Source organism: Petaurus breviceps, unplaced genomic scaffold, assembly GCF_028583685.1.
Source record: "Petaurus breviceps papuanus isolate PSGF00001 unplaced genomic scaffold, PetGlider_PUasm1.0 77, whole genome shotgun sequence".
In the NCBI taxonomy this organism is placed as follows: Eukaryota; Metazoa; Chordata; class Mammalia; order Diprotodontia; family Petauridae; genus Petaurus; species Petaurus breviceps.
Window position 1 is genome coordinate 6263144 of NW_027186492.1, and position 14740 is coordinate 6277883.

The 14740-nt window shown below is 34.3% G+C and overlaps 1 protein-coding gene across 2 annotated transcripts in view; it reads right to left on the bottom strand.

Moving 5' to 3' along the window:
- Nucleotides 1-14740, bottom strand: part of UBR1 (ubiquitin protein ligase E3 component n-recognin 1) — a 168291-nt gene that overhangs the window by 134496 nt on the left and 19055 nt on the right. For both annotated transcript variants that reach the window (XM_069105859.1, XM_069105860.1), the window contains exons 2-3: nt 4102-4358; nt 1589-1667 (exon numbers count right to left, since the gene is read on the bottom strand). In XM_069105859.1, the coding sequence (XP_068961960.1) occupies nt 1589-1667; nt 4102-4358 (336 nt within the window). The remainder of the gene's footprint in view (nt 1-1588; nt 1668-4101; nt 4359-14740) is intronic.

The window sequence follows — 14740 nt, forward strand, 5'->3', positions numbered from 1 at the left end:
TATTTAGTGAGCTTTGAAGGAAACTAGTTCTAAGAGGTCAAAGAAATACATGCTAAGAATAGATGACAGTCTATGCAAAGGTGAAAAGAAAAATGACAATGTCATATGTGAGGCATGGAAAGAAACTTTTCATGGACCAAACTGGTGCATGAAGCCAAACCAGAGAGTACATATAAAGAGTAATAATACATTATAAGGATGGAAAGAAAGGTTGGACTCGGGTTGTGTAAAGCATATATACTACAGGATATGATATCCTGGTTACTGCATTTTAAAATAAATCCCTTTTATTGGCTTGTTTTCTTGAATACAGAATAAATAAATCCTATCTATTTGGTTCCTGATGAAGTAGAGCTCTCAAGCAAATGAACAAACAAAACAGGAGGAAATATAAGAGCATAGATTTAGAGCTGGAAGGGACTTTAGAGGTCATTCAGTCCAACCCTCTCATTTCACAGATGAAAAATTGAGACACAGAGTGGTGAAGTGATCTGCTCAGGGTCATACAAGTAGTAAATAACAGAGGAGATGTTAGAAAGAACTAATAAGGGGCAGCCAGGTAGCACAGCAAGTAAGAGCACCGGCCCCAGTGTCGCGATGACCTGGGGATCAAATCCAGGCTCAGACACTTAGCATCCACCCAGAAACACCTGGCCGTGTAACCTTGAGCAAGTTACTTTACCCCAATTGTTTAAAAAAAAAAAATTAAGAACTAATAAGTTATTATAGGCATATTCATCATCAGCTTCTTCAACATCCATTTAGAGTTAAAAGGGATCTTAAAAGTAATCTGGTTCTCATTTTACCAACAAAGAAAGTCCCAGAGGTTCAGTGACTTGATCAAAGTCACACAGGTTTAACACAGCAGAGCCAAAAGCAAGGTATTCTGACTCTAACTCCAACACTTCTGTATTGTCTGTAGAAAAATATTATATGTGTAAATAGCTGTGTCTACTTCTATTTGTAATCTTATTGTTTAAAGGAAATTAGAAAGTTAGATAAAATATGCTATTCAAAGGAGTGCTTTATCTCATTAGCTATGGATCTTACTACCCACAGCTGAAAACAGTCAAAGGGAGGGCCTCAAATGCAAACAGAGTTGTGTTGATTAAATGGTGTCACTACTTTGTCTGTGATGATCTTATTCCCTCATTCCTCTTTATTCCAGGATCCTGTTCATCTGTACTATACCTTAAGAGGCTGCTCAACTCTTAGAGACTTAGGAAGACTTGGGAAGTAGATTTCTTGTCAGTTTGTTAGAGATTTTGGAGATTTTCCCAAAGGAAAAATTCTACCTCCTCAAGCTGATGTGTCTCTGAGATCCCTTCCAGCTCTAATTCTCCTAAGTCAATGCATTTAAACTTTCCAAATATACTTTTATTTAAAAATATTTTATTTATTTAGTATTTACTTAGATAAATTTATTTTTTATTAATTTATTTTTGGATTAATAATTAACTTGTTATTTATTATTAAAAATATTAATAATCACTTAAAATCAAATAAACATTAAAACAAGGGCAAAACTTTACTCTAAGCCTTTAGTCTTTAAAAAGTCAGAGAACCAAACACATTTTAAAATTCAAACCTTATAACGATGATTTTTGTGAACACTATTCTGGAAACAGTTCATGCAGAGGACACATGTTGGATCAATTGCACAGTCCCTAAAGGAGAGATTTCAAGTTAGTTACTCTAAATTTCAAGCACAGATCTATATAGATCATAAAATAATAGACTTATTTTTAAAGAAATACACCAAACATGTACAGAAATTAATGACTTTGCCTTCAATAAATAATAGTTTATATTAATAGGGTATGTTTCAGTTTACAAATAATTTTCCTTCCAACAACCCTATGTAGTGTATTTTTATGCCTATTTTACAGATGAAGAAACTAAAGGTCAGTGAGATTACAATATCTGTTCAAGATTATCCAATAGTACAGTCAGGCCTAGAAGCTGGGTTCTCAAAATGCAATGAACTTTCCTCTATATCACTGTACTCTTAGAGCCAATGGCATTTTTTTTTTGGTGGGGGGCAGAGCAGGGAAGTAAAGAAGCAGAATATCCCCATTGCTGTAAAATTTTCACTTTTAAAGTAGATTTGATTTTTATAAATAGACAAAAGTTATTCAGAGCTAAGTCTGGTGAATAATACGGGTGAACAAATTGAATAATACTACTTGGAGGAGGTAGGAAAAAGGATGATGGGATATGACTATAAAGTAATGAAACTTATATTTTTGTGTAGCTCATAAATTGGTTCCAAAGATGAATGCAAAAAATATTCCAAAATATTTTGAATAAGGGTAACTTGACTAGAATAAGCATGTAGTTAACAAACATAAAAAACTACATGTAAGTGGAAGTTATGTTTGTTATATTAAAAAAAAAGATAACCTGTAATTACTTAATAGTCTCATCTTATATTATCTGATTTATGTGGCTAATTTCTTCCCTGACCTAATTTAAAATGTCACAACATTTCTGTCTAACTGAGAAAATTACCTACTGTTCCAACATCCTATAAAAAGTACTTCAAAAAGAGACTTCATATTGCTAGTTGAGGTTTGTGGAAAGAAAGATCCAAACTTACTCCCACTTACTAAAAATAATAAACTTTAAAATAAATCATCTTAATATTTTTGGTAAAAAAGCACACACAGCAGAATAAAAGGGTTTATTTGCTAAATATCTTTTTCAAATTATTTGGGAAAGGATGTGAACTTCCTAAAAAATTTAAAAGTAGATTTGAAAAAAGTAAACAAAAATTCTTTAGAAATCTAGGGAAAGCATTTTTAAATTGCTGTTACAGGGGAAAAAAGAAAGAAAAGGCTAACTTGTGACCTTGAATCTCACTTAACCTTTTTACATCTTCCTTTGCTGTAAATTGGAGAAGACTGTATGATTCTATCACCTGAAAAAATAAACATGACAATAAGCTCCTTTTTTCAACTCACTGACTTTATTCTCCTAAGTAGTAGCAAAATACATTAAATTAGCATATTAACTCTTCTAAGAATGCATTATTTATCATCAACTAATACTACTTTATGGAAAACTGCTACATGATATTCCAAAAGACAAAACATTGACACATCCTTGATTTTTGAAAAAAAAAATGCAAAACCACCAAAATCTTTTTCAAAAAGAAGTTTTCTCTAATCATTATAGTATGGCAATGTCATTTTGTGAAAACCTAACAATTGATTCAGCTTAATCCTTTGCTTCAGTTTCCTCACCTATAAGATGAGGGAGTTGGGCTAAATTGAATCTGTAGAGTACTTGTTAAAGTACTGAGTCACCATAGAATCACCACTGTGATTCTGATTAAAATTAAAATATTCAAGAATTTGAATGAAGCTTACTACACAGCACAGTAATTTTGTCTAACCTCAAAAGCAAATTATTCTAATAATTAAACATTTTCCTTTTTTAAATATTTTGTATAAATCTTATACATGTATATTTTTTCATGTTTTCTCTGCAGAAATTTCTATAATAAAACAAAAAAAACAACATATCCTTAAATAAATAAGATATTCACAACCTTACATTAGTTTTTAGACTGGAGCAAAGAAAAAAGCCAAAATTCAAGTTCAAAAGCCAAAAGAGTCTCAAGTTTCAAGCAGATTATAACTAAGAAAAAGACTCTGTACTTGACAGAGCTTTAGGTGGACAGTTCTCAAAAAGAGCCCCAGCAGTAAAGTTGCTCCGATTTCTTGCTCTCCACCTAACTTCCCCTTCCTTCCCTCCCCATTACCCAACCCTCACTACACAGCTGGAAACAAGCAAAGTTTCTCCTACTTCCCCACTCTCATTTTAGAAGTGGCAAAAGCCACAGCTTAGGTCTTGAAACAACAGAGAAGGAAAATGTGATGACGGATTATTAACTGAGTGAGAAGCTAACAAATATACTGTAAAGGTTAGTCACAGCCCATTAATTAAGTGCCGAAAAGAACAAGCACATGAAACAAAATGACAATTTTTTTTAAAGAGCCTTGAGTTGATAAGGAACCTAAAAAAAGGTACACTACTGATAACAGGAAGAATGCAGAGATTACAAATATACTAATTCTATAAATTTCCAGTTCTTACCTACAAGAGTATGTTGTCTCCCCACTTTTGAAAACCTTCCCACAAAGCTGAAATGCTCCACTTTGTTTCAATTTCTCTAAGGAAATAACTGGATCTTCTTTAAATAAGTACCACTCCAGTGGAGTTAATATCATCATCTGAGCAGCTTCCTCCAGTTTTTCCGATTCTGGGTCTATTTCATCAAAGTAAATGTCTGGTACAGTTTGTGCCAAATAGTATAAGAAGGCAGAATGAAAATCAACTTGCTGATGCCACCACTGCAAAGAAAATAAAAGTAAAATAATTTATATCTTGAAAAATGTTACTTCTTAAGAATCTACAGACAAAATTAAATCAAGTATAATTCTACTTAATTAGAAAAGGTATAGTCAGATATCCTATAATATTCAGCCTCCTCTAATAGCAAAGAAAAACATTTGATGATTCATTTGAAAGAATACTCCAAATCACTAAGGAATTAAAAGTAAAACAACTCTGATGTTTTACCGCACACCCATCACAATCTAATGGGAGAAACAATACGAAAACAATTACATACAAATAAATATATAGCATCTACATATATTTGAAAAGAGGAGACATGCATGATTGATCAATCTTACTCCTTTTAATGTAAATTTTTTTTCAATATCAAGCTTCCTGATTTGGTTATGATAAAATAAATTTGAAACATATATTAATGATAGCAGAGCTAGATATTAATGACTCATCTGAAGTCATGTTAAAATCATGTGAATCTCTGGAACTAATAAACTAAGGATGTAAGGAATACCTTAAATATACCTTACATGCCAGAGATAACCATCCCAAGGTGAAAAGACATTTCATTTATTTATCCTTAAAGTAATTTTTGTAACCATTCTCACCTGCTTACAGTAGAGAGGCAACCTGTTATTTCCAAGGCCTGTTTATGATTTCATTTGTCACTTAAAATTTTTATTGATATATATTTTTTCATTGCTGTTACAATTCACTCTTCCAATAGAAGTTTCCACCTCCACAAAAAAAAGTAGCAAATAAATAGACATATTTGCTATGTTTGATAATATATGCCTTATTCTGTATCCTCAGTCTAACACCTCCCTGCTGAGATGTGAGAGGCATAATTTACCATCAAGTCCTTGGAAATAATCACAGATTACTGTATTGATCAGAGTGCTGAAGTCTTTCAGTGTTGTTTTCCTTTATATTACTGTGGTTACTGATAAATTAGCCTCCTAATTCCAGAAAGATGCATACTAGATTGCAGTATAGTTAAGTGGATTACAAATTGAATGACAGGGCCCTAAAGTTGAATGACAGGGCCCTAAAGGTAGTCATTAATAGATCTAAATCTCCCTGGTTCGATTCTATGCTATTTTACATTTTTATCAGTGTCTTAGATAAAAAGATAGAAAAAAATTCTTAAGAATTGCAGCTAACTCAAAGCCAGGATGGGCAGCTAATACCTGGGATGATTATGGATGAGTCAGGATTCAAAAGGATCTTTGAAGAAAGGGACAGAGACTGGGTCTATGATTTCATTTGTATAAACTCTATCAACCAATGAAGGTTGGCATCATATCTACAACTTATATTTTAGAGTTATCCAGGGCATTGAAAAGTTAAATGACCTCTTCAGAATTATACAACTAGAATGTCAGAGGCAGTAATTGAACTTAAGCTTTCTTGCTTCTGAGTTCAACTCTCTATCCACTACAACAAGCTGCATTATAAAATTTTAAGCTAACAGAAAGCCAAGATGGATAGATAACTTTCTTTGGATCCAGAGAAAGTGAAAATTAAAAAAAAAAATCCTCACAGGTTAGACTATTAAGCCAAATCAAGCAAGATGAAATTTAACAGGAATAAATGTAAATTTCTACACCAACTATATAAACCAACTATAAAAGCACAAGGTAATGGAGAAATGACAAAACAAAACTTCACAAGAAAAAGTTTAAGGGTTAAGGTAAATAAACTTCAATCATTACAAAAAGCTAACAGGATATTATGTCACTAACGTAGTCTGCTTAGATGGGCTTCCTTTCCTCCAGAAAGGACGGAAACAGCCTCAATGTCTGATAAGTTTATTAAGTACAGTCCTTAACACCAAAGGCATTCCACTAACCACTTTACTTATCCTTATGATACACTTATTCTTTATTGGTGTACTTCAAAGCAGCTACGGTCTATGCTAGTGGTATATAAAATATCCTACTTCTCTTGGTCTATCTCGGTATGATACCTAATAGACCCCAACCCTAAACCTGCTCAGCTCTAAGCCTGCAAGTTCTAGGTAAGGCTAGTAATAGCCTGGGACGACTGCCTAGGCTGCTTTAGAATTAGAGCCAACATTGAGACTCACGTGGCATTAAAGGAGATCAGGAATAAACATCCTCAGCATCCTAAATGAGAAGCTTTTCTCTCTCTATGCCCTGCAATTCTGGAAGGCACTGACCAATAGCATTAGCAAGCAGAAAGCATCCAGAAAAAGGGGGTGTGGGGGAGAGAGATTTTTGCCACGATCTTCCATGGTCAAACCACATGTGAAGCATTGTGTTCAGTTCTGGGTACCACATTTTAGGAAAGACATCTATAAACACTGAAATAAGTCTAGATGTGTGTGATCAGGATGGTCTGGAAAATTTTTATACCATGTTATAAGAATTGTTCCTTGTATATACATATCAGTTTCTCATATCCATTTATAGCACTAACCTCTTTCTTCACCTTGAACTGGATGTCATAGACATCTTAAATTCACCATGTCCAAAGAAAAACTTGTTCTTTCTTCCCTAAAATCTCCCCCCTTTCCAACTTTCCTATTATTGTGAGGATACCTCCTTGTCCCAGTCACCTAATCTTATTATCTCTGGTGTTGTCATTGATTCTTCACTTTCACTCACCCCACACAACTAATCCACTGCCAAGTTTTGCTGAATCTACCTTCACAGTATCTCTCATACATCCCTTTCTTTCCAAATGCACAGCTACCTGGTACAGACAGTTTATTGCCTCATGCCTAGACTACTGCAACAACAGGCTGCTGATTGGTCTCCATGCCATATGTGTCTTCTCACTACAATCCATTTGCTCTGCTACAGTGGAGAGTTAGCTATTAATCTTCCAAAAAGGAGGTCTGACCATGTCACTTCCCCTGCCCCTGCCTCAATAAATTCCAGAGGTTCCATATTGCCTCCAGGATAAGTATTAAATGTTTGGTTTGGCTTTTAAAGGTCCTCACAATATGGCCCTTTCCAGTCTTCTTATACTTTACACTCCATACACTCTGATAAAATGACTGTGATGTTCTTGGTGTTCTCACACATGATACTCCATCTCCTAACTCTATGCCTTTTCAGTAGCTGCCCTCCATAACCAGAATGTTCTCTCTTCTCACCACCTTCTGGCTTCCTTCAAAACTCAGAACTAATCCCCACCACCTGCTGGTGTCTTTCCTCTAAGATCACCTCTAATTTACACTACATATATTTTGTATGTACACAACTGTCTGTATATTGTCTTCCTCATCAGAATATGATCCCCAAATTTCTGCAGCAAGTTTTTTTCTGATAAAGGCCTCATTTCTCAAATACGTAGAGAACTGGGCCAAATTTATAAAAAATGCTAGCCATTCTGCAATTGATAAATGGTCAAAGGCTATGAATGGGCAGTTTTTGGAAGAAGAAATCAAAGCTAGCAACAGCCATATGAAAAAAATGCTCTAAATCACTACTAATTAGAGAAATGCAAATTAAACTAACTCTCAGATACCACCTCATGCCTAACAGATAGACTTACATGATAGGAAAAAAAAATGAAAAAATGCTGGAGGGGATGAGGAAAAATGGGGACAGTAATCTACTGCTGGTGGAGTTGTGAACTAGTTCAAGTGTTGTGGAGAACAATCTGGAACTACACTCAAAGGGCTATAAAACTGTGCATACCCCTAGTAGGTCTGTATCCCAAAAAGATCAAAGAAAAGGGGAAAGGACCTATATATCAAAAATATTTATAGCAGTGCTTTTTGTGGTGGTAAAGAATTGGAAACTGAAGGGATGATCATCAATTGAGGAAGGGCTGAACAAGTTGTAGTAAATGATTGTGATGGAATACTACTGTGATGAGCAGGCTGATTTCAGGAAAAACCTGGGAAGAATTATACAAACTAATGCAAAGTGAAGTGAGTAAAACCAAGAGAATATTGTACACAGTAACAGCAATATTGTAACAAAAATCAACTGTGAAAGACTTAGCTACTCTGATTCAGACAATGATTCAAGGCAACTCCAAAGGAAGGACTCAGATGAAAAATGCTATCCACCTCCAAGAGAAGTGATGAACTCTGAGAGCAGATTGAAGCATACCCTTTTTACTTTCTTTATTTTTCTTTTTCTGTGCATATGTGTGTGTTCTCTTTTATAACATGGCTCATACGGAACTGTTTGGTATGACTTCATACCTAAAATCAACGTTATACTACTTGCATTCTCAAGGGATGGGGGAGTGGGAGGAGGAAGAGAATTCAGAACTCAAAATTTTATAAAATGATTGTTAAATTTTCTTACATGTAATTGGGATATACTTAATGAAATAAATAAAAATATGTTAAAAATAGAAAAAAAAAAAAGAATGTGAGCCCCCTGAGATCCGGGGCTGTTTCTGCTTTTCCTCGCATCCCCATTACCTAGCACGATGCATCCCCATTACCTAGCACGATGCCCGATACACAGTAAGTGCTTGATGAATGTCTGCTGACTAATTTGTTTAGACAGCTCCCTTTTTTCTTTCTTATCATTCCTTAAGAGCAGAAACAATTTCTTTCTTTGTATAGCATTTGTATCCTGAGTACCTAATACAATGGCTGACACAAGGTAGCTGTTTAAATAAAGGCTTGGAGCAAAGACCTGGAAACAATGTAACGGGTCATTACCTCGAGAATGTTTAAACAAACTGTGACATATAACCAAGATTAAATATTAGTGTGTTGATATAAATAATGAATATGAGGAAGACAAGGAGGCATAGGAAGACATCTAAAATAAATGAAATAAGGAGAATTAGGTAAACCACACACAACTACAACAATAAATAAATATAAATAAGAACAAAAATAAAAACTGAATGTTATGTAAGTTGATAATCATTAAATATCATATTTTAGCCTAAGTCTGATTTAATCAAACAAACTGCTCTGACTGATCTAAATATGCCTTTCCCTATGTTAGTAACTTCAAAGACCAGAGGTGAGATTCCCCTTATCTTGGAACTTACTTCACATGAGAACAAAACAGACATTCTGAGACCATAAAATGTAAATAGGCCCTGCTCTGGTCTTTGCCAATTTGCATTTACAACCAAGGAACTTTTTTTCACATATAGATGGTAACTAATAGAAGTCATAAAGTTAGCAACATGGTCATCCTGAATTAGGATGGTTCTGAAATGTATAAAAGTCTTATGATTCCTCTGTTCATCAGTCAGGACTTTAGTCCTGCACTCCTTGCACAAGTACTGCTAGCCTTAAGGGAATAATGAATAATGTAATTTTTATATTACTATTTGTCTCCTTTAACCAAACTTTTTCTAAAGGTCAACAAAGTAAAATGACAAGGTTTGAAACCAAAGAAGGTAGGGAAATGTATCTCCCTCCCTTATTTGAAGAAGGTGGAGTACTACAGATATGTAACACTGTATATACTGTCAGTGACATATTGGTTAATATGGCTGAACTTTCCCCCCTTTTTTTCTTCTTTATTTGTCTTTATAAGGTAAAGCTGGGAGGCAGGGAAGAATATATTGTAACATGAAAGTGCAGGATGAGACGTAATGGTTTTTGGACATGGTCAATGAAGGAATTTGTGTTGCTTGACTGATTATATGCATTTCTAATAGGGGTTTTCTTCTCAGTGGGGAGGAGGGGAAGGAAAGAATGTAGATTTTCTTTTATTTTAAAATTTTCTAACTAAAAAAAAAGAAAATGAAAGATATAAAAACACAAAACATCAAAAAACTTTTAAAAATAAAGCACAATATATGTTGGTGAAAAAATAATCTTAGACAAGGGTTCCTAAGACTTCAGACTACTTTCTAAATTCACCCCCTTAATGATCAGGAATTCTAAGATGTCTTGGTCATTTCTTCTTAAGGGTCTTATTTCTATTTTGGAAACCAGTTCATCTTTATTAGTCAAAATCAGGCCCAAAACAGTAGCTGTTGTTTACTTTTGGGAATGAAATGAAGTCAATAATCTGTCAGCTGCTCTGCTTAAACCCCATCACGATTTTAGGTCATTTCTTCATGGATAGAGGATGAACTTGAACTTACTATTCATAACATTCAATCAGCAAGCATATATTAAGCACCTATTATTGTGCTAGGCACTATACTTGTTAACCTCAAGGATAAATACAACCACTGAAGCTTAACAGATATAACTATATAAACTACTGGAAAAAAATTACTTTACACAATTAGTAATGAAAGTATTGGAACAGCTAGGTGATGTAGTAAATTGAGTGCTGGGCCTGAGGTCAGGAAGACTCATCTTACTGAGTTCAAATATGGCCTCAGAACTTTCAAAACATGTGACCCTAGGCAAGTCACTTCACCCTGTTTTGCCTCAGTTCCTCAACTGTGATATAAGCTGGAGAAGGAAATGGCAAACTACTCTAGTATTTTTACCAAGAAAACCCACATGGGGTCATGAAGAGTTGCACATGACAGAACAACAAAAATGAAAGTATGGAAACCTGTTACTGCTAAGAATTATTTCACAATAAAAATACTGGATTCAATAAAAATTTAGTTAAATTAATGAATGTAAATGCTTTATAGTTTAATAAAGAGAAGCTACAAGTATTTAGGTACATTCCTAAGTTTTTAGGGTTTTTCCCCCCTATTCTGTTTGTTGTTTGCTTTTGCTTTGAAGAGCTCTGTCAATCAAACTGGTATTACCACAGCCCAGGGTAATCACCCCTTCTTCTGAACAAGTAGTTACTATCTGCACATTTAGTATTTATCACATACTGTTCATATTAAAGAAAACCAGATTCCAAATGCTTAAAGGTCTACCATGGTGTAAAAGAAAGATATGTTAGCATGAGTAGGTTTCAACATATTACTAAAGAAAAATTGCTCAGAAGGAGTGGCTTAATGGATATCATCAGAGAGATGTGTCATTGGAAAAAGAGGCAAACTGGTCAGGTAACACAAATGAGAGATAATTTTATGTTATCAGAACTATTTTGTTTTTTATGATAAACCCAATTCTATTTAATTAAGAACATTCCTCCTAACATAATGACTACAACAATATAAACAGAAAGAACAAAAAATAGAAAAGGAAAAAAAAAGTTAATACTATGTAATTCTAATGACTAAGCTTGTTCCTGTGGTAAAAGATGAGAAAAATGCATCCTTCCCTTCTTTGAAGAGGCATGAGGTTCATGTCTCAGGGATATTGCATGTTAGACTCAGATGATATGTTGGTTAGTTTTACTGGACTAGCTTCTTCTCTCTTCTATTTTGAAGGGATAGGGGAAAGACATAGATGCAAGCAAATAAAAAGTGGTGTAAAAATAAACAATAAAATTAAGCTTTAAAAAAAAAGTTGTTATACTTGTGAAATGTACCTCCTTTCACTCTCCCTTAATTTTTTAATAATGTAACTCTTTATAGTCACCTATATCTGAGTTTATTGTAAAATATGGCACAAGATACTTATCTAAGCCTAATTTCTGCCAAAATGCTTTATAATTTTCCTAGCACCTATTGTCAAGTGGAGAATATTTCCCCCTATAATTTATGTTCTTGGGTTTATCACAAACATTGGGCTACCATTTTGTTTTGTTTTTTGTCTGTTTCTGGTTCTTTATTATTTGGTCTGTTCTACTGATAATACAAAATCTGTAGTAGAGATAGAATCACCAATTTTATCTACTGGCATGGTTTCCCATATTTCTACAAGGAACATTTTAGTTATATTTAAATTAACCCTCAATGTCCCTTGGCAAAATTAAAACCTTTTGTTCTAACATAATCAATGCAGACAGAATAAGAAAAACACCGAATAGGGAAAAATCTTTTGACTCAAATATCTTTAAAAAGTCTGATATCCAAGATATACAGAAAATTGATACAAATAGATAACATAAAGAGCCATAATAGATAATAATTAATAATAAAAGGGTATAAACAATAAGAATTACAGAGTATCAATAGCTGTGAATGCTCCAAGTCACCATTAACAAGAAAAATATAAATTAAAACAATCCTTAGGTTTCACCTCACAATTAAAAAATTGACAAAGATTATTTAAAAAAAAACCCAAAACCCCAAACCAGTCAATGTTGGAGAACTGTGGAAAGAAAAGTATAATATATTGATGATTCTCAAATCTATTTTTCCAGTCCTAACCTCTCTGTTGATCTCTAGTCTAATATCCAGCTACCTATGGGCATTTCAAACTGGTAGCCATCTTAAACTCTAAAAACTGAAACTGAACTTAAAATTTAAACTCTTAAAAACTAAAACTGAACCAATTAGCTTTCCCTCCAGACCCTCCCCTCTTCTTAATTTCCTTATTACCACCATTTTCCCAGTCACCCAGGCTCACAACTTAGGTGTCATCCTTGAATCCTTACTCTCCTCTCAACCCATTCCCCATATACAATCTGTTGCCAAGTATCTCCCTAACAGTTCTCCTATACATCTTCTTCTCACCTCTGACACTGCCACCACCCTGGTGCAGGCTCTCATCACTTCATACCTGGACCAATGCAATTGCTGGTTGGTCTCCCTCTCTCAAGTTTCTGCCCATTCTAACTCATTCTTCACTCAGCTCCCAGAATCATCTTCCTAAAAAACAAGTTTAGCCATGTCACTCACCTATTCAGTCATCTCCAGTGATTCCCTTTCACCTCCAGGATCAAATATAAAATCCTCTATTTGGCATTCAAAGCCCTTCAAAACCTGACTTCCCCGACACCTTTCCAGTCTTCTTACACTTCACTCAACTCTCAAGTACTCTATGATCCAGTGACATCAGCCTCCTTGCTATTCCTCAAACAAGACATTCCATCTTCCAAATCCAGTTTCCCCTCTATCTGCCACCTATTCTCTTCCTCCTCATCGCTACCTCCTGGTTTCTTCAAGTCCCTGCTAAAACCTTACCTTTTACAAGAAGTCTTTCCTGAACTCCCTTAATGCTGGTGCCTTCCCACTGCTGATTAGCTCTAATTATAATTTTATTAAAGAATTTAACCACTGTAAATTGGTTGCCACAATAAATCCAAAAGAGCACAGAAAGTGCTTTAATCAACAAGTATCTGACTTTCTTGTCAAACTGAGGAAAATGACTGCCAAATGCAACACCATGTTAGAATATAAACTAATTTGTAAAACCTGAAGAAAAAAATGATGGATGATTATTATCAGTATCATTGTTTAAAGTAGAGAGAGGCAATAAGAGGTAAAAATTAGTTTAAAGAAAGTTTGGCAAGATATCCAGTTAAGAAAAGTCATCACACATCCATTTCAAGATGAAATTGGAAGATTACAAACAATATTAAAATGGAAAAGATTTGCAAAAATCATTTTAACAAACCATCCATCAAGAAAAATAGAATTGCCACATTTAGACTTTAACATCATAGTCCAAGATGTGGTCATAGAGGAGGTAGAAATAGTGTTAAATAGACCAAAGATGGGAAAAGCTGTCAGACTGAATCAAGTGTACATAAAAGAGATCCATGACAGTGGCAAAAAAAATTGTGAGGGCACAAAGGGATATGTCTACAAGGTATCAGAAGGAGAAGAAGATATCAAAGGCATGAAAAAAATTGTTGGCCCTTATTAATAATGAAAAAAAGGAACTGAGAGAATATCAATAGCTAACAACCTATATGCCTATTTTTCCATCTGTTCAAAATTATTATGCAAGTTATCCATTATATATATCCTCAATGAGAAAATTAGTAGGGAACAAGCAGGGTTTTGCTTGTTTGATCAACCAAGATCACATCTTTACTATTTCACAATTAACTGAAAGATGTAGAGGATATTAGATTACAATACTTTTACTGTTTGTTTATAACAAAGAAGCATCTGACTGCATACAGGCTCATTTTTACAATAAGGTATGTCTCTCATCAAAATCATTCAAAGTTTCTATAGAAGATCTAACTATAGAAATAACCTTTCTCAAGCATCCCCTGATAATAAATAACAGACAAGTCATAACAGGTAAATTTATGCTCCCCAAGGGAGTTCACCACTGTGATGGAGGAGATTCAGTGCAGAGTCCAGGTCAAAGAAGGATTCTTCTGTAGGACATTGTGACAATTGCATCAAAGATGCAAACATTCTTGGAAGAATATTACAGAACCTCCTAGAAGAGATCTATAATCACATAAAAGAGTTCAGCCGGTCCACCCACATAGGAAGGATTTCTACTGGATGTAGATGAAGAATGAATGAAGAATTTCTATTGCCCAGATTTTAAAATTAATCTGGATAGAAACTCACCATAGTTTGCCCATCATCAGTATGTATATCCAGGACAGAAATATAAATGGACAATGAGTTGTGCCCAGAGTTAGAGGGAAAAGAGTAGGCTGGATTGCCATTTGGAAATTTCAAAGCTCCTATAACAAGA